Raw genomic sequence first — 27,411 nt, forward strand, 5'->3', positions numbered from 1 at the left:
AAGAAAATGCTGTGTCCAATAGATAAACATGCAAGTGCAAACTTAAGGAAAAGTACTCTTGTTTAGTTAACATAACATGCGCTTTCTAGTATATTTTTCTTTTATTAGCTCAAGTGATTTGTGTATCACTGGTGGGGGACACTTGAGCATCTGTGATGGGCTCCTTTTGGGGGAGTGTTCCTGGATGAAGGGGGATCACATTAGCAGGAGAATGAACCTGACCCCACTGCCCTTTAGCCCTGACACTGACCTTCAGGCTGTCCTGGGATTTGATGCTCTCTTGAGGGTTTTCGAGGAAACCCCCTGCTGATGATGAACTCCTGGAATCTAGACGCTGCTCCCTCCATCTCCAGCACTCTCCTTCTGTATGTCTTTCTCACTCTCTCTTCTCTGTATCACACAGCGTAACCAATAGGACATGTTGAGCAGTGACAACCATGTAACAGAGCTATGTAACAGAGCTGTCACTGTCACTTTATCTAGACATATCAGATCAGCAAGATGGAAGGTAGAAGTATCCAAACAGGCCAGACATCTGTTGATCTGTCTATGGGATTAACATACGTCGAGGTTCGCATAAACTATCTCAGCATAAATCTCTGTAATTGCTAAGATGCTCATGGAAGGTTGTGTTAATATAACATGACATCTGTTAAATTTACTCCTCTGGTAGAAATACAATACTTTGTCGGAAATCAAAAGCAAACTTTACATTTGGCTTGGACAGCAGAGCAACTTACTATCGTGCTTATGAGCACAGGACTGTCGGTATGAAAGTCACTCAGAGAGGAAGCTATGGTTTTTGTGTTTACGAATGACACGTGTGAGAGATAAACAGAGATGAGCTCATAGAAATTGAGTGAATGAATGAACAGGAAGAGGGGAGATAACGCTTTATTTTACAGATTCCTTATTAGCTAATAATTTCTGAGCAATTTCCTGAATGGTTCCTGGAAACAAATATGTAATATTTCACAAAGAGACAAAGTTCTGAGTCTTTTATTTTAGTTGTGTTGAGTTTGAAAGAAGTTGTTGATTTCCAGAGGAATTTCTGTGAAAGAACCACTAAATTTAAATCCAAATAAAAATTTCTATATCATAAACTTTTTTTTATTTTAAACATATCAGATATGCTTAGCGCCTATTTTGATTGTTGCGTCACTGCCACTGTAGTCATCTCATTGTTGTTAATGTAGACTTGATAGAGGTCTTTTCAGAGCTCAGTAGGCTGCATCCAGGCTCTATCGCAGGGGAAATGACACCCAGCCAAGACATTCCTGCAGCCTAAATGTGACCTTTGTTTTCCTGAGCAGACACAGTGGGGCATATGTGCTGTGGAGGGAAAACGTATGGCTGGCAGATGTGTCCTCAGAGAAGGTGGCAGTTTGGAGACACTTAGGCATACAGGCACAAATGTACATTCACACACGGACCAAAATTTGATTATAATTACTGTAAGGCTTATTTATGACTCAGACATTTAAGCAGGTAAGACGGACATACAAGAAACAGTGTTGTTCAGGAGAGATCATCAGTCATATCATTACAAATGTTGATTCTGATGATTGTAGACTATACTGCCCTATAAAGCCAAGTAACTGCAGTTTTGGTCAAAATTGAGTTAGGGCTGAAATTGAACTTTTAAATGTCTGTTTTATCTTTTGACAAATTGTCTAAGTTCAGTCTTGCTCTAGCTTAGAGGAAAAACAATGTAAAAATTGCAGTAACTACAAAATCCAACCAAAAACTAAGGCAAACCACAGTAAGTGTAGTTACAGCGCTCTGCTTTGGGATCTTGGAGCTTCAGCTGCAGTTACTGCAGTCTGTGACAGCTGTCCAAATTGTTGTGAATGAAGCTTCAGTATTTGTGAATCCCATATTCTAGCCAATTTCAGGACACTCCAAAGAAGGGAATCTCCGTGTTCTCCACTGGGAACTCTTACTTACTTCATCTGTGTATATTAAGCTAACCTGATTGTAGCGGATAGTAATAATAGTTTGGATATCACTGTGCTAGTGCTAGCTAGCTAGACAGCACAAGAGAGTACACTGACATCAGTTTATAGACTGACAGCCTCTTCCACCTTCTCTCTCTCTCGTATATTTTATGGGTTACAGGGAGCAGATAGTAAAACCATAATCAGGTGTTACATTGCACACTATATAGCTAAATCATAATTTATATAACTTTTTCAAGTTTATTAAGATAGATTTGATTGATATAACTTATTTCTACTAAGACAAGAACTTGATTATATTCTATAAGAGCATAGATCTAATTCTAAAAGTAGGTTTACATTAATTTTACAATTAAAATAAATACGTCAAGAGGTTAAACCTCGCAAAATAATACTTGAGGATTGCTTGAATTTTTTTTAAGATTGCTCATCTATTTCAACTTTTTAAACATGTAAACAATAAAACAATTAAATGCAAATATAATGTAATGAGAAATCAAATTAGATTTAGATTCAGAAGACACTAAGATTGTAGTTACTGCACTTTTCCTTTGCACTGCCTGTATATCTGTTTAAGGTAATACAATGGCAGAGTGCAGTATCTACATTTTTGGGGTCATAGGTCAAATAATTTGCCGCTTTACTACTTATAACACATTTGGCTGGACAGTCTTTGAAGTCATTTTCCTCAGTTTCATTGTTAGCGTAGTTACTGTGGTTTGCCTTTGTAGGGCAGTATAGCATAGATTAAGGCCTGATTTTAAAATGTGTAATGGGATGCTAAAGTAATTATTCCTTGTGATATCGATGTTCACAGGATGAGTCTCTGTACACAGGGGTGTTGTTGCACACACACACACAAACAGGACATGGACCCACGGGGTGATGTTGGAGCAGCAGATGCAAGACCCAGTGCGGACCAGTCAGTGTATAGGAATGTCAGGAATGCAGTGAGGTGAGAGAGAGACATTGGGAAGAAGAGAAACAGAGAGAGAGGGAGTGATCAGACCAGGCCAGTGATGACCGCAGCCCCACTGGAGAAGGGCAGATTTACAACTAGTCAGGCCCAGGGGTTGACTTTGGAAGGTACACTGTGGGCTGCCTTCACTAACCCCATCCACCTCTCCTTGACCTCTACCAACAGGCCTGAGGAGGAAGAGATGAAAGCCAGAAGGCAAACGGGTGAAACAGTGTTCTGTAGGCCTTTTAGTGTAATTTCCACTCAAGAAAAGAGAAAAAATAATGACTAATTTGAATGAAGAAATAGCATATTCTTTCTCATGGAAGTGAAAAGTTGAATTCATAAGCAACAACATGAAGTCATCCTCAATTTATTACCCTCAAGGGTTTCGCTATCACAGTCTCATGGATGAAACATGCATTTACATCTGCATGCGAGGATGGTGTTTGGACATGTTAGCCTGGATGTTTTTTAAATACTCAAGTGGTGTGACTCTAGGTATGGCGATGTTGGTCAGTTGGTCCACCACACACCAGACTGAAATATCTCAGGTCTGCAGGTCGCCTGGGGTCTTCTAACTCCGGCTCTATGCCAAACTTGGCAATTTCTTCACTTATGTTAGGTTTGTGTGCTCATCGAGGGGTAATACCAAGTGCCATTCTATCCGATGCAGTATGGAAACAATTATACTTGAGAATAGGACACTGGAGACTTAACTGGCTACTACTTGCAACAGAAATATTTCTCAAAACTCAAAAATTATTTATGTTTCTTAAAGTTTCACAACCCAGCAACATCCCCTGACCTCTGGAACACCCTGACTTTGCTGTTGCTATGGTCAGTCACTTTTCATGCCCTTAAGAAATTTTTCCAGAGTCAGATTTCCCCCCAGACAAGTCTGTGACTGCAGGCAGTGTGATAAACAACATCAAACTGTGGACCAGTGGCTGATGGTATAATGTTCCTACTGACTTTCCTGCAGCCTTGGCTGGTACAAGTTCTCTGTCTGTGCTACTCCCATTGGATATCATGATCTCATCGCTGTGTGACTGAGTCCCCTCTCTGATCTCATGGGTGTGTTGGAGGGTATTTTTAATGGGCCCTTCCCCAAGCACTCACAGTAGGAGTGGCAGGGCATCTGATACTAGAACATGAAGCGAGGCCTCTTTGACAGCCCAATAATGAAGCTGTTCAATGCTTGCAATACATACCTAGCTAATTTTGAATGGGGATACCATCATATTAATAAACATTTTTGTCCTTTGCTGTGTTGGAGTTAGAATACCTTTTTAAGTCATTACTGCTGAGATGAAAAACCTTGACATCTGAATGTTGAAAACATCCCACAAGACATGTATATTAGCATTTTCAAAGAAGAACTGTGTAACTCTAATTTAAGTGCTTTTCATGCTCATACTTGAGTTGACAGGTTGATCAAGTTTGACAATAACTTGAGTCCAGGAAAGGCTTGCAAATCCTTAACAGAGTTTCAAAAGTGTCTGGCTACCAAAGTGAAAAGAGGGGCTGTTTTTCTGAATTTCTGAAAGGTTTTATTCAGCTGTGGAGACATGCTCATGCATCTGTGTCTGCCACTTTGAAAATCCCTATTGGACGTACTATGTACATCTTACTGTACACTCAGTGAAGTTTCCACAAGATAAATTGCCGGGAACTGGAGGAACTTGCGGCTGTAATGTGAGGAACTCGAGACAGGCAACTTAATGTTCATTTGAGGTCAAGTACTGTGAGGACTTTGACAAAGCTCTCTGTTCATCTTTTCAAGAGTTTGATTCTGTGGAAATGTGGAACACTTTCTTAATCCCTGGGGAATTAAAGAAATATACATTTAGGGACTCAAACAATCGGCTGGCGAGTGCACCTCCCGATAAACACTAAACGGTTGAGGAGTTACAGCCCTGAAAAGAAAATAAGATTGAGACGGAATGAATGCCTCGACTGGGGCTGAAGTGTGTGTGTGTGTGTGTGTCAGTTTATGTCTATCTATTTGTGCAACTGTGTGTATAAACTGGAGTAGACGACATTTGAGAGAGGGGTTTAGTTCACAAAAGCCTCACACAAAGGCAGTTGTACAGCTGGGTTGAGTGTGTATGTGTGTGTGTGTGTGTGTGTGTGTGTGTGTGTGTGTGTGTGTATGTGTTTTCAGGGGCCTGGAACTTTACAAGGACTAATATAGACCATTTTTTCTTCCTTTGCTCTCCAAACCAGCACTGATTCATTCACTGACTCACTGATAATATCACCTTGTTGTACAATGTGAACATTTTTAGTGCTTGCATGCCACTTTTTGAACAACTATGTTGCTATTGAAAGTTGGCCGATAACACCAAGCCTCCTATGCCCATTTCTTACATATAGTATCTATCTAATGTTAAGTTAAAGTTATTTGGCGTTAACTGGAGTAAAGGATAATTACAGTGTTTTCATACACCTCGAAATGTAACGGTTGAGATAATCTGGCTAAGCTGTTGCTTGTTTACAACCAGTCTGTTCGTCTGAGTGCTTGTGTCACCGTCTAACTTAAGTTTGACAACTTTGCCAGGCTTTTAGAGCACAGCATGACTTAAATTTGATCATATGCAATGACGCAAACTATGAAACTGAGCTGATTTAATATTTAAAGTGTCCATCCAAAATACAACTTACAGTATAAACAAAATATGAAGCATAGCTAATGTGTGATACATTTTTTATGATGATTAAAAATCACTCAAACCAGCGTCATCAGACACATTTATTTTAGCAAATCCTTTTTGAGTTTTCCTTATAACTTTAAATAGGTTGCACACAACACTTTAGAGAGGCAAATGTCTGGCTGAAAGGTTGCCAGTTTTTATACTTAGCAACAACGCACAAATGCTTTTGAAAACCCTGATAAGTGGAAACTCAAGTCTGAGCAAACTGCAAGGCATGGCACCTTCATCCCGGGGAGGCTGTTTCACATGAGCACCAGGGGGGAAACAGTGTTTTGCATTCCGCGCAAAATCTGATCACTTTTATAGGCTGCTGAAATTTCTGATGAGGGTTCAGCCAGGCTTCAGGTTTCCATTTTTCACCATTCGGGGTCACCCGATTGGCCGGTTTATGGAGCGTTGTGAGGTCTGACCCAAGCATCACTATGTGAGGAAAATCTGACGAGTTTGTACCAGGTTGTGTGTCGTGACTGATCTGTGTGTTAATTCACATGGAGATGTGGTGCCAAGGGAAAAATGACCGTGTTTAAGAGGTGGTGCAAAGTCTAGGAAACTCTTGTATGTCTGTGTGTGTGTGTGTGTGTGTGTGTGTGTGTGTGTGTGTGTGTGTGTGTGTGTGTTTGTGTATACGTGGGGGCCTGTGTGGGAGCATGAGACAGTGAGAGAGTTGTGTGATTCTCTCGGTAACTGATCTTATGTATGTGTTTGTCTGTGTCCTCCCTTTTTTTAGTACCTGTTTGTAAATGTGTTAATCTCTGATATAGGGCCGCAGTCAACCATTATCTTTGATGAAATAATCAAACATATTGATGAAAAGTCTGTTGATTATTTACCAAATTAAGTGATTAATTAGTCAAACAAAACCAAGAGTCTACAGCCATACTAGCAGTTTAATGTTTACCATGTTCACCATTTTAATTTATCAAGTTAGTGTGTCAACATTTGCCAATTAGCACAAAACACAAAGTACAGCTGAGGCTGATGGAAATGTCATTAGTTTTGCAGGTATTTGAATCAAAGTATTGGACAAATTGAAAATTGGACCTGATGGTGGTGCTGGATTAAAGGTCATGGGATCATAGTTATTGCATTTCAACCTCTGGGAACCTTTAATGTCTGTCCCATATTTAATAGAAATCCATCAAATAATTTTGGATATTTCAATAACAATTAAAAACGTCAACCTGCTGGTGGCGTTGGAGGAAGAGCCAGGGAATCAACAAAGTCATTAGGATACATCATCTTGGAACCATGAATATCTGTACAAACATTTGTGCCAATCCATCAAATAGCTGTTGAGAAATTTCACTGAATACGTGACGACCTTGACCTAACTAGTGGCACTAGACAAGTCAGAGGATCACCAAAGTCATTAGGAATCATTCTCTGAGTCCGGGGACAGAGAATGTCTGTGCAAAATTTCTTGGCAATCCATCCAATAGTTTTTGAGTTATTTCTGTCTGGACCAAAGTGGTGGACAGACAGACAGACAGACAGACATTGCCATCCCTTGAGCCATGCCACTAGCATGGACAAAAATAGTGAAAAAATGCCCATCACCGGTTCCAAGAGCCTAAGGTGACATCTTCAAATGCTTTTTTCGTCCAATCAACAGTCCAAAACCAAAAGATGGTTAAATTACGACATAAACCAGACAAAAGCAGCAAATATTCACAACTGATAAGCTGCAACCAGAGAATATTTAGAATTTTTGCTCAATAAATTACTGAAATTTTGCAGACTGATTATCAATAATATTATAAAAATTATTTATCTGTCAATCAACTAACCAATTAATTGATTAATCATTTCAGCATTACTCAAAAGTAATAAGTAGTATGTATATAAATGTATGTAGTCCTTGTATAATACTGTAAGTATTCACTTTTATGCAGTGCATCTTACATTGTGTGGACTTGCATGGCACCAGTACAGATTCACCCAAGCCATGTTGTTTTTTGTCAAAACTAGACAAACTCACACCTTCCTGTTCCTGAATTACACTCCAAAAACCTTTTCTATGTAATTGTGCATGTACATCTGTTTGTGCGTTTTCCATCTCAATCATTGAACCGGATGTTTTTGGGAGGAAAGGGTGAAAGAAGCCACATGACCGTTGCCCTCCGCTGTACCTGGAGACTCTGGATGTGGGAGGGGAACAAGCGCAAGATTTACTGCGGGCGTAAAGGCATATTCCATAAACATTGACACACACACCAGCTGCCTGGCAGCCTCAACAGACTGGGCCCCCTTTGGTCACTAGCCTGTGCCGTGTCTGTCCTGAGTCCGGTCTGAGGATCGCATGGCTGCAGCCTCCACCTGCTCTGCCAATGTGACCTGTCTGTCAGCAGTGACAGTGCACAGATACATACTCACTGTGGAGATATGAGCTCAGTGTGCACTCAGGGGGTCGGCCTGAGACTGATGCAAGCTCTCACTAAGACAGATGTATATACTTAGTGATATACTTACACTTACAGTTTTCAGCGTTGACACACTTGACAGCCTCGACTCTTTCTTTGGGCTCGTGTGTTTGCACACTCATCTACACTTGCATGCAAAGTTTTGCAAATATGTGCACACACAGACATGAACACAAACAGATTTTGACACGTTAATTTAGCAATGTATACTGTGACCTTCGATGACTGTAGCACATAACTATTTGTATTAATATGTGCAGCGAGTTATACAGTACATAGTACATTTCCTCATTCGTCTCTCTAGTGCTGTCTGGTTTGGACAGGCATGCAGTGCAAGCTGATGATGAGTGGATTAGGTAAACATTTTAATTCCTCTACACCCTAGAAAATGCTCCTCATCAACCCCCCACTTCCACTTTAAATACACCATGGCCAAAATTAGCCTTTTTACTGTGTTATTTAGTTCATGTACATTACTGTAACAACACAGTAGAAAACTCTAAAACTATTTGTTTTTGTTTGGTGTTTGATCTCCTCAGACTTTCTCAAGGCTCCCCCAATTATAATTGAAAACGCAACATAGTTTAATATCAAAATAACTTAAAATGATGATGTTTTCTGGACCCTTACAGGACGAAATGAGTTGATTGCACGGTACATCAAACTTCGCACTGGGAAGACGCGGACCAGGAAGCAGGTGAGTCCTCTGCATATGCCACTTGAAGCAGCCCCTATTTTTGAACCCCTCTAGAAAGTCCTCTCCTGCTGAGTGATGTCCTGACACCCCGGGTATCCCCCCCGACCCTTCTCTCCCTCCTGCTCGGAAAGCTAGAGATGACGATTGATTTAGGGCCAGGGCCCAATGCACAGATGCTATAGGATCATATGTCGGTGTTGTTTCTTCACCACCTCATGGATCTGGTGCTTGTTAGAAGGGGAAAGAAGCTGGGGAATATGGTGATCTGCACGGGAGACTGAGGCGGGATGGACGAGGGATTTGGAACTCTATCCTCACTATGGTATCTGATATGGAAGGATTGATGTATGGGCAGTGATGGATGTGGAGTGAAAGGGTCCCCGTTAAGTCATCTGGCAGAGTCAGTGTGGGAATGAAAAGAGATGAGTGGAGGTGAGAGGAGAAGGGGGCAGTGAGGGATCAGAGATGGATGGTAGGACAGGTCGGAGGGAGAGAGGGACACCTGCTGGTTCAACAGCAGTAAACTAACTGTCATGTTAGAGAAGCTTTATAAGAAAGTTCAATACAATGGTGCTCCAACAGAAATGCAAATATTAACAATTAAAGAGTCAGTTGTCATGTAGAAACAAATAGATTTTTCTGTATCTGTAATGCAGATCTAATCCAGATTGTATAAAAAAAAATCTAGGGCTAAGCAGAGTAAATATTTATTATACTAATATTATATCACAATAAGACTAGTTCAGAAATATTTTATTTTCAAAATCAAACCAGTGTAACAGTGGTGTGGCTCACTGCCTGCCTAAACCATCCAGAACCTAGAAAATACCTGTGTGAAAATGATTTGTGTTTGTAAAGATTTCACCCTGCTATATTCTAGGGAATGCGTAGAAAAGTTGTCAGTTGTGTCAAAAAAATAAAGGGTCAATTCATCCATGTTACAAAATGTATTCCTCAATTTAGTCTTGGTTGTATTGACCCTCGCTTATAGCTTTATGTGCTTACATTTTGAGATATCCATATCTGAGATTTCTGCCTCCATGTCACATCAGTGGAGATTAAAGGAATTTTGTTTGTAATTACATTTGAAAGTCAAGATAGAAAAGGTCCGTCTTTTTGGGTGCAATCTTCCCTTTAGATTTTGATATTTGTTGTTTACAATTGGAATTTGCCAAAATGTCAGAGAGTCATCATAATCTGCAGGAATCTTCCTCTGAAGATCATGAATATCCATACTAAGTTTCAGGCCAGTTTTACATCTTGATTTACACCAAATTGTTGAACAGATTAACTGACAGACAGACAGATGCCATTTTTAGGCCCCCGTAGAGAGCTGAGCTAAAATCTTGCTTTTCATTTATTTAGATTAACATTTTAATAACACAACCCATAACCTTCTTGCTGTAAGGCTAATCATTATACCACCATGGCACCCAATTTAGCTGGAAGTGTTACAAACAGTAAAAGCCGGTCTTAACTTGGCTGTGTTGTCTGTTGTCTGTGTCTTTCAGGTGTCTAGTCATATTCAGGTTCTAGCACGACGGAAGGCCAGGGAGATCCAGGTGAAGCTGAAGGTACGCTACGTGAGTCAACCTTTATCTGTTTCATTTATACACACTAATACAACATTGTATGTTTATTGTACTTTATAAGAGTAGAAAGGACACTTAAAGACACGTGGACTTAATCAAATCAATAATTACAAATTTCCATGTCTGTTAATCCTACTGCACAGATTTTGTACACAGCTTTACTCTGTTGACGCTACCAGGAACAAAGAAAAGTCCTTGCTTAATTAAGGATTTGATTAGTGTGTTGCATTTTTTTATGTTATATGAGATTGGCTCAAACAGGTTTTTATATCATAATCAGGCTATGGTGCCTGCATTCAGATGAGATTATTATCATGTTTTTAATCAGGTTTAGCAGCAGCAGATGGAAAGAGGGTGAAAACATTATTACCCTATATTATTCCCTCTCATAATGAAGTTTCATGTTTTGTTAAAGTTGTTTCAACATCCATGGCCCCTGTACTGCCATGTATTCACATTCCATTAACACAAAGGAACAAACGATTGGCTATTTTAATTGCACTCTCTAACTGATGCTAGTTTTAAATGGGATGCTGCCACATTTCGATGAAATGTGAACATACTTCAGGAAGCCCGAGGCTTACTGTGCACGATTATGAACAAGATGAACCGAGTGCAATTGTCAAGAAACAAATTAATCCCTGCATTATTCCTTCCAGGTATTACATTTGGTAAGTGCTTCAATAAAAGTTTTCCTGTGTGGTTCGTTGAGAGCTTACACATCCCTGTCCCCCCAGTACTTTCTCAGTTTGCATTTCTCATTCGCATACTCGCAGTCACAGCAGGCAATAGGACTCTCCTTCACCTTGGATGGTAGCCATGAGGGTTCAGCTGGCAGGGCCCGGCACCGGTCACAGGGTTGGCCTCTGTGACAGGCCTTTTTAAATACGTCTTTGGTGTAACTGAGATCCCTACCACATGTACCCCCTATATTTCAGCTATGCCCTTGTGTTAGTCAGTTCTGGGAAGAAGAATGCACTGTGTGGCCTTGCCCATTAGGGCTGGGCGGCAAGTGCTTGTAGTCCTCTGTGGTTTGGAAACTGCTGAAGGAGTGGATTCAAAAACAAGAGGTGTATCACTTTACAGTAGAGCACAGGAAAGACAATTTTGTAGCTACCTCCAATTTTAAACTATTCTTAATGGCGTTCGCATTTAGCAATATTGACCATAATGATTATCATATTAACATAGCACCCCGTTGCCTGAATTGTCTTCCAGTATGACCTCCAACAGAAGCTGCTTGTCATCACGGGCTTGCCCCTGCCAAAGCAATAAACTTAACTCTTGACCCAAAAGCCCTTGACTGTAATATCACCTTCTCTCCTGCTCTCTGCCTGGCAGGGATTCACTGATGATGCAAGCTGGCCTCAGCCCTTCACTTCCCCTTTTAGGGCTCTGCTTGTGTTACCGGTAAAATGGGGCGCTGACTTAAAAGGAGTCTGATGAGTGCACTCCCTTTACGTGACTTTCTGTTTGTCTCACTCTCGCTCTCTGTCCCTCTCTTTAGGACCAGGCTGCCAAAGACAAGGCCCTGCAGAGTATGGCCACCATGTCCTCAGCCCAGATCATCTCACCCACAGCCTTCCAGAACAAGATGGCGCTCCAGGGCCTTTCTAGGCCGGCTTACCCCACTGCTGGTGGGGTGAGTCACTGACCAGAATCCACTTCACCATCTTATACAGATTACCCTGAGCTGAGGCCACAGTTAGTTATAAAGTTATAACAAAAACAACTATGACTTCATCCCAAAGTCAGTTTTCATGCCAGTTACCATTATTTTTCATCACCCTACATATTGATATCTATGCAACATTCCTGGATCTTACTTATTATTATCACATGACTGCTGTTCCTCTGTAAATTTTACATATTTGAGATGCCTTCCCATAACAATTTTGACTTTTGAACTCTTTGAAACTTGTGATGAAGTTAGGTGTTTACAGTGTCTAATTAATTCTGTGTATGTGTCAAAAATATATTCAATTTTGATAAAGATAGATAGAGATAGAGTTTTATCTTTATGACATGATAAAAACACATTTAAACTTGATTTTCTTTTCATAAGAAACACCTCTCAGCTCTGTGCTTTATTTGGAGATGCAGAATAAACACATTTGTTGTGTGAGAACGAGTGTCGAGGTGGCACTGTGTAATAAAGTTTTCACTTGTGTTTTTTCTAGTTTTGGCACGGGGCACTTCCAGGACAGCCAGGAGGCCATGAAGAGTGAGTAGCCATTCTTCATTTTGCACTCCAAGGTGTTATATATTAGTAATTTCTCATGTGATCAGCTTAATAACCATCTGATAAATTTGAGTCAGGGAATAAATCTGAGACCAAATTAAAACATATCAGTGCAATTATAAAGAAAAGTCTTCAGCTGTCTGACATTCAGCATGCCACCCTGCTCCCTGCGTCTTTAGAGGTCAGGCGGTCCAATTAGTATGTGAGATGGGGTCATGAGGCTGAGACGGTGCATAACATGCCTCACCCTCTCTTGTCTGTCTCGTCTCTCCAGCATTAAGCCCTTCTCCCAGCAGAGTTACACCATGCAAGCGTCCGGCCCGGCCCCCATAACAGGTGGGTGCTCTTTCCCTCTCCTGCCGTGTTGACAGAGGGCTGTCATGCTGGCAAAGTGATGAGACAAGGCGGCTCATGATGAAGAGCCTGCACAAAACTCAAAGTCACTTCATTTTCTTTTTAAGTTTTACTTTGTTGCACTCAGAGCACACATTTATGCACACACTACCCTCTCCTCTCCAGGTTATGAAAGCACAGCAGGGCTGTCCATGTCTCCCGGTGCCCCTCCTTGGCAGGGTAGAAGTATTGCCAGCTCCAAGCTCCGAATGCTGGAGTTCTCCGCCTTCCTGGAGCAACCTCAGGATCCAGAGACTGTGAGTAGACAAGACTGGAGACAACTATGTTCAATTCAGGAGGGTTCCTACCTCAAAAACACAGGTTTATTTTATTGCTTTCATCCTGTATAGCGGGGAAAAATCTTCTGCCACAGACTTGGACACAGAGTTGTTTGAAATAAAACCGATGAGCATAAACAGTGATTCAAAGATTTAAAAATTCAGTATGAACAAAAAATACAATCTTTCTATAGAAAATCAAAGAAAACAGATGTCACCAAAGTCTTGAAAAAGACATTGGTTGAAAAAAATGTTTAATCTTTGGTAGTTTTGTTGTCATAAGGGCATGACAACAACCCCCAGAGATCATAGGATACACTGTATCCTACGCAAAGAATATACACAACAGCACATCACATGTTCATGAATGGTACAAGAGGGAAGAAAAGGGTTGGACCCTTGAAACAGGTGACAAGATACTATAATAAATATGCAATGGTGGAGCAAGCCCAATGTGACAGATGTTCTGGAGTGCTTGACTTGCACTTGGCTTTTGTGGCAATATAGCAAACGGGACATTTGACGTTTTGGCTCTGTTCAGCTCCTGATATGCGCTTTTGTCTCTTCAGTTTAACAAGCACCTGTTTGTGCACATCGGCCAGTCCAACCCCAGCTACAGCGACCCCTATCTGGAGTCGGTGGACATCAGGCAGATCTACGACAAGTTCCCAGAGAAGAAAGGAGGCCTGAAGGAGCTTTTTGACAAAGGGCCACACAACGCTTTCTTTCTTGTCAAGTTCTGGGTAAAGCATTTTTGTGCATTTAAAAAAATATATATTTTCAGAGATGTCCAGCTCAGTTTAGATCCTATTTTGTTGCATTTTCATCCAGTTCCATTCCACTAAGTTCATCTACTGTAAATCCAGCTCAATTATTTACTTTAATTTCAACTGATAAATCACTAATTTCAGTTAAAATCCATTTTTATTATGTTAAGCCCAGTTTGGTATGTGTGTGTGTGTGGGATGTTTCATACATCATCAAAGCATATAATCCTCCCCAAGTTATGAAGGTAAGGTGAGAGTGCAGTGAATACTCTTGTTAATGCTTTGTAGCACCTGTTGGCTGTTAATGGCCTAACGGTGTTAACTGTGTTGAGATAGCTTAAACATTGGAGTTAAAGGAACTTAAGTACGATTTAGAGGTAGAATGAATGGAAAGTTATTGCTCCACTGACTTGATTGGTGGTTTATATGCTTGCAAAAAAGGCATTGCTGCACAGGATGCATTTGGTGTGGGTGTGTTTGTATATGTCTCTGATGTGTGTGTGTGTGTGTGTGTGTGTGTGTGTGTGTGTGTGTGTGTGTGTGTGTGTGTGTGTGATTGTGTGTGACAGAAGCCTTGGGGAGAGTGGCAGGCCTGATCTTTCACCAGGGGAAATGTGAGCCCAGGCACCTGTCCCTGTGCTATTAGACTGAGTCCTACCCTCATGCCCCCTCCCATACACTTATTTATAGATAAGCCCCCCCCAAAACACACACACACACACACACACACACACACACACACACACACACACACACACACACACACACACACACACACACATACAGACAGACAAACACAGTACACCACCACCCCCAACTCACCATTACACACTGAGATAGATAAGAGAGTAAAGCATGATGACAAAGTCAAATTAAAGGGAAATTTGGGTATTTTTCAACCTGGACCCTATTTTCCCATCTTTTGGTGTCTAAGTGACTAATGGGGGCAACAATTTTTGAAAGTGGACCAGTATTGAGCGAGAGCGCTTCAGCGGGCAGCCGCGAAAGGAGCTGCAATGTAATTTGACAGGGCAATTGTGCACCATCAATGTATGTCCACTAAAAGTGCTTGTTTTTGCCACTGACAGGCTCAGATTGTTGTTTCAAGTGTCTGACAACATTATGGAAAGGACAATACAGAGAAATAAAAGGTCTTTACCTTTCACTTGATCTAGTCTGTTTGTTATTGTGTCTAACCAAGTCTCGCTCAAGGAGAAGTCTTGTTCTGAAATATCGCAAGAGTATAGTGGTTGAAAATCCAACTCTGTATTTCTCTGTATGGTCCTTTCCATAATGTTGTCAGACAACAACAACAATCTGAGCCTGTCAGTGGCAAAAACAAGCACTTTTAGTGGATGTACATTGACGGGATGCAATTGCCCCAAAGGATTAAATTGCAGTCCGTTTCGCGTCTGCTGGCTGATGCACTCTCACTCATTACTGGACTAATTTCAAAAATTGTTGTAACCATTAGGCACAATTGGACAACCATGATGCAATGGGAAAATAGGTTACAGGCTGAAAAATACTGAAGTTTCCCTTTAAGATCCAGACAGATGAAAGAGAGTGTGTGATATTGAAAAGAGGGGAAGTATGCAAGTTGAGAAGATGAAAATAAGCACCAGAAGGGATTTAGAGATAGAGACAGAGAAAAGGGGGAGTATGGGGTGTAATTAGACACGTCCACTTTGTTCATCTCATCTGATCTGGCCACCTTGCTTTTACCTTAGGACAAGACCTTTGGTATATATATCACATACACACTTACAAACCCACCCTCGTCTTTACCTCAGGACACCTCCCTCAACAACAACAATACCAAAGTGACTTTTATTAAGAATCTATTGCACATTATTCAAATGTTTTGCTTCTCTTTCCTATGCGGCATGTTGGCTTTATAGTGAGTGGGGGGATGATGTCAGGGTGAAGCATGGTTATGGTGAATTAAAGTACATCATTTTAATATCTCCAGACTTCCAAATTGCAGCCCGGATCTCTGATTTGTTCAGTGATTCGAAATAGATTAAAATAAAATGAATAAAGTGAAATAAAATGACAGCTCAGTTGGAATATCAGGCTGAACCTTAATCGATCTAAATAACTGCTGAACTGTTTGTTTTTAAGCATGAAGAACACGTGTGGTTTGACTGACTGCAGAATCTCAGAGTCATGACACCTTTGAAAGGTTGTCTTGAGCGAGGCATCATGCCTATCATGCTCTTTGTCTATGACAACCCCCCTCTCCAGTACTGGGGGATTGGCAGGGCTGTTGCATTTCCGTCAGTGTACCACAGTTTGGTTGTGCATCCCAGGTGTCCCAAAAACATCCACACAAAGGTGTGAGTTGTTATATGGCACCTGAGAAAACCACAGCGGAGACTGGGTGTTTCACTCTGGCGCTCTGAAAATCATCAACTTCCAAACTGCCCAAACAGACAACAAATGTGATACAGTGTTGGGTTGCAGTCTCCATTTGTTCCCCGGGGGATTTCCTTTTGGACGATAAGTCATCCCCAGAATTTTGAAGGTCTGAAATATATGGCACTTGGAAAGAGAAGAGATTCTTAATAGACAGCCATCACATGTTCTTAGAGGCCTTCAGTAGCGGTGTGAATTTTTTAACTACTGTGGTTTGGTAGTCCAAGTCCTTGAATATCACATTCAAAGTTCTCATTGTCACACCACCAGATGACATGAGATTAATTGCTGATGGTGGAGGCACATGATGCCACCTTGGTGAAGAAAGATGACAGACTATCATGACAGAGGGTGTTGGCTTGGGACAGAAGAAGTTTCACACTATCTCGCTGTTGTCACAACAAAGCTCCTTTATGGGTGTTTACTAGAAAGAAATGCTCTCCTCTGCCCAACATGCAGCACTCTAGCTGAAACCCTGCAGTGGTGTGGTCAGTGCCGGGGCATACTAAGTCCTCTAAAGCCCGCAATTTGTTGTAAACACTGTTGCTGAAGAAATGTTCATGAGCAGTAACTGCTGAGTATCAGTTGAGCGTGTACGTTCACATTGTCAGTCGCAGATTTATTAAAATGAGAAACTGAACCTGAAGTTCCATCACAAGTTGAAGCTTGTGATGGTGAAATATTCAACAAATAAGTAATCCAGTAATAATACAACATTTCTGTTGCTATTATTTTATCATGAAGTGCAAAAAATGACCAAGAGGGACTCTGTTAGATATCTATTTGCACACAAGCTAGCCAGGTGGTGAGCAATTTTAAATAAAAGAAACCAGATCATTAGCTAGATAACTACTCATAAAGTGCCAACATGAGAAAGAACAGTAATAACTAGCAATGCTCAAATCAGGCTGAAGAAGCAGTCGGCTCAATTCAATTTGTCAAAAATGTTGAGTTGAGGCCGCTGTTGTCTTGGAGGGTAAATGTGTAATACAGCTTTAACTGCTGTGGTTTGGAGGGTCAAAGACTATGAATGTCAAGTTCAAAGTACCGCCTTGCAATTTCATGCCACCAGATGGCTTTGTATGTATGGCGTTGCCCTTCTCACGTTTGACTGCCACATTATTTATTGTGGAGAGATAAAAGACATTGGTGAGTGACACCATATTAGAAGTAGTCTTGTCCAGTCCTTGGGAAGAGCAGCTGGTCACATCCATGGCATTTGATTCAGGGGTGAGAAGAAGGAGGGGAAGAGGAGCCCTGCCATATATCATAAAGAAAAAGAGAGCAAGACAGCAATAAAAAAGCAAGAGATAGAAATAGGGACACAGACGGTGTGAACAAGAGAAAGAGATGGCAGGAGGAATGGTGGGTGGCATGTAACCAACAAGTCACTCATCAGTGAAATATTACTCTCTTGATTCATGTCAGAGCCGGTGGAGTCAACAGTTATGACATATGCAACACCTCGCTTGAGGAAAACAAGCTCATAACGCTGTCCCCTCTCAGTCTGTTCATCTTATCGTATCCCAAGGGGCTCCTCCAATTCTCAAGGCATCCATGACAAAACACAGAAATGATACAAAACAGCTGGACATTTCAGCACCTATACTGGGAAAAAAAGGAGTGAAGATGCTCTTGGCTATGAAAATAAGCAAAATGAAATCCTCAACACATCTGAAAATACGATAACCTTATTTAGGCCATCGTAAAGGACGGTAAAGGCCTATTTGATGTTGCCGCAGTGACACAGCCACGTGGCAGGTCATGACTCGGGGGTGTGCTGAGGCGCAGGTTGGCATGGTGACGGTGACAGGCGGCTGGCCCACCTCCAAAGCTATGGCATTCTAGATTGAATTTCCAGCACACCCCTCTGTCGGCCGCTGGCTGCCCTGCCCCACTCCCCACCTTCCTCCTCGCCCCCTCAGCGCCCGTGGCCCTGTCCTAACGGATTGTCTCACGCCTTTGAAGTGCCGAGGGAATCCGATTTGAGCTGGCTCTGCTAAATTGTTACACAGCAAGCCTGCCCACCATGATCTAATCAGCCAATTGCACGCTGCTGATTGTAATTGGATGAATTCCCTCGCAGGCTGTTAGGGAAGCAGGGAATGGCGGTTCGGGGAGGGTCACTAGGCCCCAGGGATGAAGACAAATAGAGGAATTACATGAGCCAGGGATGAAGATGAACGGGGTGATGAAGAGATGAGAGGAGGCCGAGCGGTGTCTCAATGGCCCATTAGGAGACAAGAGCCCGACAGGGGAAAAGGTAAAACAGCTCAGCTGTCTGACGGAGGAGATAGCACCTCAGTCTGATCCAAAATCAGATTATACTTGCTTCAGTTCAAACTTGAGCTAGTGGGAGGATCAGACATAGGTGAATCTGCATCCTCCCGAGGATGAAGAAACTTAAGTCTCAACTAACGGTGACTTCAAATTGAACTTGTGAAGTTGTCTTTTCATAGGAAGTTGAGTACATAAATGCTTGAAGTTTGCTGCAAAGATGATTTAAAAATGTAAACACTAACATCCATGAGCATTTTTTAAAATGTAAACATATGACACAAGTCGTGACCTTTGAGCTATTTGAAAATTGGCACGTGAGCGGGTTGTTGCTGGAAACATAAAGCCATTTAAATGCACCACTTGAATGAACCATCACATTTGAAAATCTTTGGTATTATCATCTTACAATAAAACACACACACAGGAAGATCATCATCTTGGGAATCTTGAGGCTGGATTGACAGCGTTAATACTAGGTCAACAAGGATCTGGCCATTGGATGCCTCTTGGCTTTACAGAGAGTCACTCTCAAGCTTTGTTGAGCTGTAACACTCTTGTTAATGCGTCTTTGTCAAACTGGCACACATGTTTCTTGAGATCCATAACTGCGAGCAGAAAAGCAGAGCCTGACATTTTGTTATAAATTATGGAGCCGGTATTATGTGTCCTTGAGATTTTAGATGCTCAGCGTGCAGCAGTGTAGTGTGAAGTCTAGCACACATGTCTCCTCTTAAAGAGGGTAGTGTCTTCATGGCTACCTGCTCATTTACCACAAGGCTGCCTAACTAATCACAGTTCTTTTACTGGAGTTCAAACTGACAGGTGTATTGATGATTAATTGAGTCTGACATGTTATCTGTTTCTTCTGTTTAGGCGGACCTCAGTATAAACCTGCAGGATGACAGCAGCTTCTTCTATGGTGTTTCCAGTCAGTATGAGAGCTCTGAGAACATGATTATCACCTCATCCACCAAGGTCTGCTCCTTTGGCAAGCAGGTGGTGGAGAAAGTAGAGGTAAGATGCAGATACTGGGGTTTTTTTATATTTGAACTTCTACACAATTATCCTGAATTTATTTTGCAATTATTACTGCAATTTACTTGGCATTTTAACATAAAAGTCTCTTGCCTTTCCAAGCATTCCTTGCATTCATTTCTGACACTGAAAAGTAAGCCAGCCTTGATGGTTTTTAAAGCAATCCTATTATGTTTGCAGCCAAAAGGTAGCAGCACATTTTAGTACAGGCGTAGCAGACACACCCCCTTCACTTTTACAAAATATCATTTTTTTTGTCGCCCAATTTTTTTTTTTTTTTTTATAGTGTTCTCTACTGTTAAGTCATTATAATCCAAATAAGAGAAGTTCTGAAAATAAAGATATGCCCATATAGGGTAGGTCACCTTATTGTGGTTTGCTCTCTTTTTTTGCCCTGGATTTTGCTTATAAGGCTTTGTAGAGGCAGCCCTAACGATCTGATTGGTTGAGCTTGTTGAGGCTTTATCACTGATGTATTAAGAGAACTAGACACCGTTTTCCAAGATGGTGCCCCAGTCATTTCTATGAAAGATGTTCAACAGAAGCTTTTTTCCACAGAAAGTATTTTCTTTATCACTTTGAGACTTATGTGTTTTTAGGCCCACAGAGCTTTAGAGCATCAAAGTCCTTTTCTGGCTGATGTGGCTTCTTCCTGCTTCCTGCTTCAACTTCCTGCTGACTCACAACATACATGAATGGCACACAAGAGTTTTCTGATGCAACTCTTTGAGGCTTATCCATTGGACCTAATAGATCAAATTTCATTCTTATTCAATAAATCATTCATTAGTTACTTCAGAGTGTTCACAATGCTCAGAAAGATTCATTCATAATTTTACAGCCGTTCAAGCTGTAGTGATTTTGTATGGGATAAAATCTTTTTGCACCTTTGGGTGTCACATAATCTGCAATTCTGACAGTGGTCACTACACCTAAACATCAGAAGGGAAGCTCTGGAGATACTACTCAGGACTGACAAAATGTACCATGTCCTCCTCTGCAGTGTTTTTGGAAAAAAATATTTAATTGATCTTTTCTTTACAGATGGAAATGTGAAACCGTAATATTTTTCTAAAAATATGTTAAACAATCAAAGCTAAGACCATAAGAGACTGTGCTTATGATATAAGAATTGATTTTTGGTTTCAGGTCTTAAATTTTCAGGAGAATTAAGCCATTATTAAGAAAGAAATGAACACAACATTTTTTATTACTTTGTTAGACAACCATTATTATGGAAGGTACATTGACCAGTCTCATCATGATGTGTTATTTGCCCATAAATGCAGTAAATAGCTTTCATCTTAGTTTCAGTTTGTTTATTTGAAAATAAAAAATATACCTTGCTTGCTTCACACTTTGTGGAAAAACCCAATGTTTGTGGATAGCAGAGTTCCCACAGTTCTCAACAGTAGCCTATACTCCATATGTGGCTAAAATTTAAGAAGATTGCTTCACCGATTGCTCAATAGATGAGTGATATTTCAACATTAAGAGGTCATGACCACGTCAGAAACCACCATTATCACCCTGAGGAGTGAATAACTGTTACTGGCCGAGATGGATTCCAGTCAATTACCACTGATCTGTGGTCAAGAAACTGATATGATTCACAAATGTCCCCGGCATGACTAACTTTTCTGCTTCCCGTTAAATAGACACAATAGTGGCCCTGCCCCCACCCGCTGCTGATGGATTGTACAATATAAACACATACACACACATCCCTAGGTAGAACCATCTGCCTCAGTAGGCCACATGATGATATTTAATGGCCTCATCATTTGATTATGGTTGTCACGAGAAATATGTTTATTGTCATATCTGGCATGCCATATGCTGCATTAGGTATATTATATTACACATATTACAGCTTATCACATAGATGTTCATATCCAATGTGTCCAATTGAGTTTCAGTGGAATATGTATCCCTATTTTTTTTTACAATAGATTTCACATTTCATCCTTTAATGTGTTTTAAATTCTCTTTCCACATGCTATATGTTCTTATATATTGGACTGCACACTTTCATAGTGTATTGTATCTGTTTTCCTAGACGGAGTATGCACGCTTTGAGAACGGGCGCTACGTATTTCGGATCCACCGTTCCCCTTTATGTGAATACATGATCAACTTCATCCACAAGCTAAAACACCTGCCGGAGAAGTACATGATGAACAGCGTACTGGAGAACTTCACTATCCTACAGGTACACATGGGGATCAGGGATATACAGCACATGTAGAGTCTGGAGATTTCAGTGTTTCAGTCATGCATGCTACTCTTCTGGTATTATTTCAGGTATTCTGTTTAACATTAAAGGAATAGTTTTGGGATATGCTTTCTTGGTGAGAGTTAGATAGGAAGATCGATCCCACTCTCATGTCTGTACGCTAAATATGAAGCTAGAGCCAGCAGCTAGTCAGTTTAGCTTAGCGTAAAGACTGGAAACAAATGAAAATGACAAGCACAAATTATTTTAGAAACCTTAATGTGATATGCCAGCATAATAAAATTAAAGGATAATGCCGGTAATTTTCTGTATTTTTCTTATTGTCAACAAATCTCATGTGCAGAGCCAAACCAACAATGAACTGATCCTACTTTCAAGTATTTTGTGTGTGGCCAAAGCCTGATATATTGTATTCATCTATGCTGTACACCTCTGTTGTTGTCTAAAAACTATTGACTTTGTGACTGAAGTTCTCTAAGAAATGGAAAACGCGTTCCCATGCATGTACAGTGGCATCTGCCGTACAAGCAACTTCTCTCCTGAGAGTGAAATTGTTATTGCTCTTATTACTCTTTGGAGCCGTTTCTAAACAAACTACGGTAGCATTTGCCTTTGGGGCGAAGGAACGTGTCATCCAGTGCAGCAGTGTGGCTCATTGATGTGTTTTTAATAGTTTTTCGACAACAACAGAGGTCTACAGCAAAGAGGACCGATATATCAGACTTTGGATACACGCACAATACTTGTAAGTAGGATCAGATCATTGTTGGTTTAGATCTGCACATGAGATTTTGCTGACAATAAAAAAAAATATAGAAAATCGCCAGCCTTATCCTTTAATTAATGTCACCACTTCTATCCCACTATCCCACTCTCTGTTGGTTTTAGCAGGCTATATTAGCTCTGTTGCCACAGCTCTGCTCAGAAAATTCTGTAAAATTCATTTATACCTCTTTATAAAGAGGCATAAACAGCTTATCCTGAGTCGATGAATTTAGATATTAGTCATTATCTGCAGCACATTCATGCACGGACACACTCTCATTGTCCTTCATTATTCATGTAGTTCCATTCATGCCATTCTGATTCAATAAAGCACAGGGCCATGCAAACCTTCAGTATGCATGCAGATACTTTCTTTCCATTTCAAAGCACTTCGTGCTGTTGTAAGGATGTGAAACAGGAAAACTGAATGAATACGGTTGTGCTGCAACTCTTTGCTTGTTACTTCCTATGGGTAACCGTGACAGACCATTAACAGCTGGTAGCAATTTTTCACCGTCTATAAGCTGCAATTTTTCATGCTTTCTTGTAAAGTTAAAACATTTAGTCCTTTCCGCTGTAAGTTGTACTTTTCTGAATGAGCCGGTGTGCTCCTCAGAGAGCGGACGTAGAGAGGGAAGTGAATAGAGCGGAGTGTATCACCATAGTAACAAAGTGGTCCTCAACACCAGGGTTCAAAGGCATTGGTGTCCTTTCCATTGGCGGCTGCATTCCTACTGGCCAAGGGACAATGACCATATTGAACCCACACTGACGACTACATGGCAGCATGTCATTAGGTTTCTCAATGGGTTGATTTAGCTCATATTAACCATGAACAGCTCATAGACAGATGTGCATGCACACACACACATAGACACACACACACATAGACAACAGATACATGCAGACACAGATTCCACATTACAAGGCTGAGCACAATGGATCGATAAGCCTCTTGTAACAAGTGCTGTATTCAATGCAGCGCAATTGGGCATAATGAATGGATGAACTTGTGTGCTTGTTCTGTGCTTGTTGCCTCAACACAATCCTCCTGCTGTGTTTTTAGATAAAAATAAAGCTTGCATATAGAATAACAGAAAGTATACTTTGACCAGAGAGAGATGTCAATTTACTTATACTTATCAAAAGTTTGGACTTTTGACTGGCACTGTATATAAAATAGCTATATCAGATGACTAAATACAAAGGGGTGAAGTAACTGCTTTATGGTTGAGAGAGGAATATGCAACCATATGCTGCTGTCATTAGATTTTATTGAAACTAACATACTATTTTTGATTGATATTGTTTGTGTTTTACATTTGAATACAATACACATAACACATGGTGCCTCTGCACTGCATTGGACTTCAATGCTTCATACTGCACTAAACAAAACCACAAACGGTGGTAAATAAGGGGACGTGTACGAGATCCAACTATATTTATTAACGAAACACTGTGCATTTTTAAAATTCTCTAGTGTGACCCTTTGAACCCATTTTCAAATAATTGAAATGACCTTGATTAAATCCATTATGTTGGGCTAATATTAAAATGTTATTAACTACCAAATGCTGGTCAGTCGTGTCATCCACAGTTTACAGTATGTAATGGAGGACATTTGCTCCTAGAGAAGAACTAACTGCTCTCATTTTTTCCCTACTCATTATGTTCATGTTAGGTTGTTTAGGGTTTTTTGAACATTTATTCTCATTTTAAAGTACCAATATATGCCACAAACCCACTAGGAACTGATTTGTATGAATTTTAGTCTTAAAGTTGTCAGATGCTGTTCCACTTTAAAAGGCATACACAGATCAGTGAAACAATTAACATTTGATATTGATATTTGATATCAATAGCAGTATTTCTGTAACAACAGTGTGGGTAGATTCTGTTCGGTAGTTTTTATCCTCCACAGCCTGACTGAACAGGACTGTCTGTGCTTGTCTACAGGTGGTGACTAATAGGGACACACTGGAGACCCTGCTGTGCATAGCCTACGTCTTTGAGGTGTCCACCAGTGAGCATGGCGCACAGCATCACATCTACAGGCTAGTCAAAGACTGACACAGTCACACAGTTGGAACTTACCTGCTCTAGACCTATTGTAGCACCTCAGTGAGCAGCAACACTAAACAATGGACTACTTCCTCCGTAAGCTTAAAGCTGAAACCATACAACTCGGTCAGGAACCCAGAGAAACACTGGCTTTGTCAGCGTGCCCAGGAACACTACTACTGCTGAGGGAGAGGTGGATTTAGGACTGTGGAAGCTGAAACAGGCTTTGTGTGAAAAGTGGTGAAAAAAAAAGAAGAGGACCATGATACACTGTGGTCTCTATACCAAAGGAGCCAAACCTAGCCAACAAGACCTGCATGAGAAAGTTGTCATTGGTGGTGTTTTTCATCTCATTTTACTAGTGCTTGTTTTTGATTTAGATTCTTATACACACATGCATGTGCAGGGGATGTTTGCTACAGAGGAGTTTGGCTGACTCAGGGTGCCACCTAGTGACTTAAATATGAATAACAATTGGAAAAAAAAAATTGAAAGTAGGCTGAGAATCCCTCTTTTGCACATCCATAAAATATCACTGTTTTTGGTGCCAATCTTTTTGTGTTATTTGAGCATTTGAGTAATTATGTACAGAACCACATCCATCTCCTCTAAACAGTTATGAAAATAAGAGGCTAAAATGATTTAAAAGAGCTATTGTATTCACTTTGTTTGATGTTTAATGTTAAATGTTTCTTGTATTGTCTTACTGTTTTTGATTGCAAATGATCTGACTACACCAAAAGGCACATAATAACACTGCTAACTTGAACCAGATTTGGATCTGTAAGCTGATTACAGAGGTCGTCTGTAAGTGTAACTTGCCCTGACGTGTCAGATGAAAATACAAGTGTTTCTTACAAAACTCCTCTCTGTTGCTGGGTTTTTACATTCTGTGAAAAGTGTTGCCAGTTGCTGCGACATGTGGGGTAAATATATATTATCAAATATGCAGGGTTTTATACTCTATACATATACAACACACATCTGTATGTATCTCAGAACAAAGCTTGCATGTATCATCATAATTACAAACATTTTGGCAATGTCCAGGTTACATCACTGAGGTTACAGGTTATTTAATAATCATGACTACATACATTTAATGCATTTTTAGACATGTCTTTATAATACAAAATACCTCTGAGATGATAGATGACAAACACATAAAGAGGCACATGCATATCAGTTAGAATTGCAGTATGCAGACTATTATTTTTTGCACTAGTTTTAATATTTGCTAACAGTTGGAACAATTGGATCATGTTAGCTCTGTCTTAATTCCATACTACATATGCAGGTTTTGAGTATGTTGTGCTTCACACAAGGTAAAAAAAGTAAACATGGCAAAGATATCTGGATGCATACTAAATCTGCTTGATTTCTGAGTATGCCGTTGATTGACTACTGTCACACAAGGCAAAGCACAAAAGAAATGGAGGAGCAGCTCACAGCTTTTATTTGAGCAGATTGCAGTTGGTGGCACCACAGCTCCACAAAGACCTCAAACAACATAAAGTAAGTATTTCATCCAGGGTTGGAACGAACAATTATTTTCACTATTGATTAATCTGTTGATTACTGTTCTTGGTTAATCAATTTTTCAGACTGTAAAATGTCAGAAAATAGTGAAAAATGTCAATTGCAAGTTCCCAGAGCCCAAGGTGGTGTCTTCAGTTGCTTGTATTGTCTAACTGTATAAAACTAAACTAAAGGTTTAGTTTTCATCATTGTAAACTAAAAGTATTTTACAATGATATAAAAAAGTGTCAAATTCTCACATTTGAGAGGCTGGATACGGCAAATGTTTTTTTAAAAATTTTTTTACATTTTTGCTTAACACATGACTAAGATTATTATCTGATTATCAAAATTGTCAGGGGTCAACCTACTTATCAATGAATCAGCTAATCATTCACACTATGGACCCCAGGAAGAGTAGCTGTTGCCTTGGTAACAATTAATGGGGATTCAAAGAAACAATATAATTTCATCACTAAGTTAATATTAGTAAAACATTTAGCTTTCTTTTTCTCTTAATTGGCAGTGTCATACCAAAGTCGCAGTTTGATTGACGTCTATGCACGTTTTGTATTATTTTAATGTTAGAGCAAAAGTACACTGATACCTTGAATTTAAAAAAGTACAGTACATACTGTATATTAGTATGGAATTGGGACAAAACTACTGTTCAATGGAAGTAACCATTGCCATCTAGTGGTCTTAAGACATCATTACACTTTTCCCATCTACTACGTACTTTGCAATTTACACAGTTTGAGTGAAGCTCAAAGACTGAGCTGGTAATTACCGAACACCAAAACTACATTTTGGAGCTTGGAGACCAGTAGCTGTTGGTGCCAATTCCCATATAATCCCTCCTCTGGCCATAGAATGAGTTTTGAAGTGCTCACTGCTATGAAGGAATAAATGGGGCATAGGACAGACACTTTACTGAATTGGCAGCTTTCTCACTCATTATACCCACTTCAGTCTTCTATTATTAGTATAACTGATAAGTATAAGTATAACCTCTCTTTTAATAAAAATGGAGAATATGGGTTTTTGCATTTGCGTAATGGTACATTACACAA

The 27,411-nt window shown here is 40.3% G+C and overlaps 1 protein-coding gene across 4 annotated transcripts in view; it reads left to right on the forward strand.

Annotated features, from left to right (window-relative positions):
- The window catches only part of LOC137183342 (transcriptional enhancer factor TEF-3-like), a 42,326-nt gene extending 16,644 nt beyond the window's left edge, over positions 1-25,682 (forward strand). For 2 of the 4 annotated variants that reach the window (XM_067590331.1, XM_067590333.1), the window contains 10 exons: positions 8,686-8,750; positions 10,262-10,333; positions 11,850-11,984; positions 12,523-12,566; positions 12,859-12,920; positions 13,104-13,234; positions 13,825-13,998; positions 19,594-19,734; positions 21,815-21,967; positions 24,716-25,682. In XM_067590331.1, the coding sequence (XP_067446432.1) occupies positions 8,686-8,750; positions 10,262-10,333; positions 11,850-11,984; positions 12,523-12,566; positions 12,859-12,920; positions 13,104-13,234; positions 13,825-13,998; positions 19,594-19,734; positions 21,815-21,967; positions 24,716-24,829 (1,091 nt within the window). In that variant the 3' untranslated portion in view covers positions 24,830-25,682. The remainder of the gene's footprint in view (positions 1-8,685; positions 8,751-10,261; positions 10,334-11,849; positions 11,985-12,522; positions 12,567-12,858; positions 12,921-13,103; positions 13,235-13,824; positions 13,999-19,593; positions 19,735-21,814; positions 21,968-24,715) is intronic. The other 2 variants (XM_067590332.1, XM_067590334.1) reach the window with 1 other exon arrangement.
- The last annotated feature ends 1,729 nt before the right edge of the window (positions 25,683-27,411 follow it).

The sequence above is a fragment of the Thunnus thynnus genome, chromosome 5 (genome assembly GCF_963924715.1).
Source record: "Thunnus thynnus chromosome 5, fThuThy2.1, whole genome shotgun sequence".
Taxonomy (NCBI): domain Eukaryota; kingdom Metazoa; phylum Chordata; class Actinopteri; order Scombriformes; family Scombridae; genus Thunnus; species Thunnus thynnus.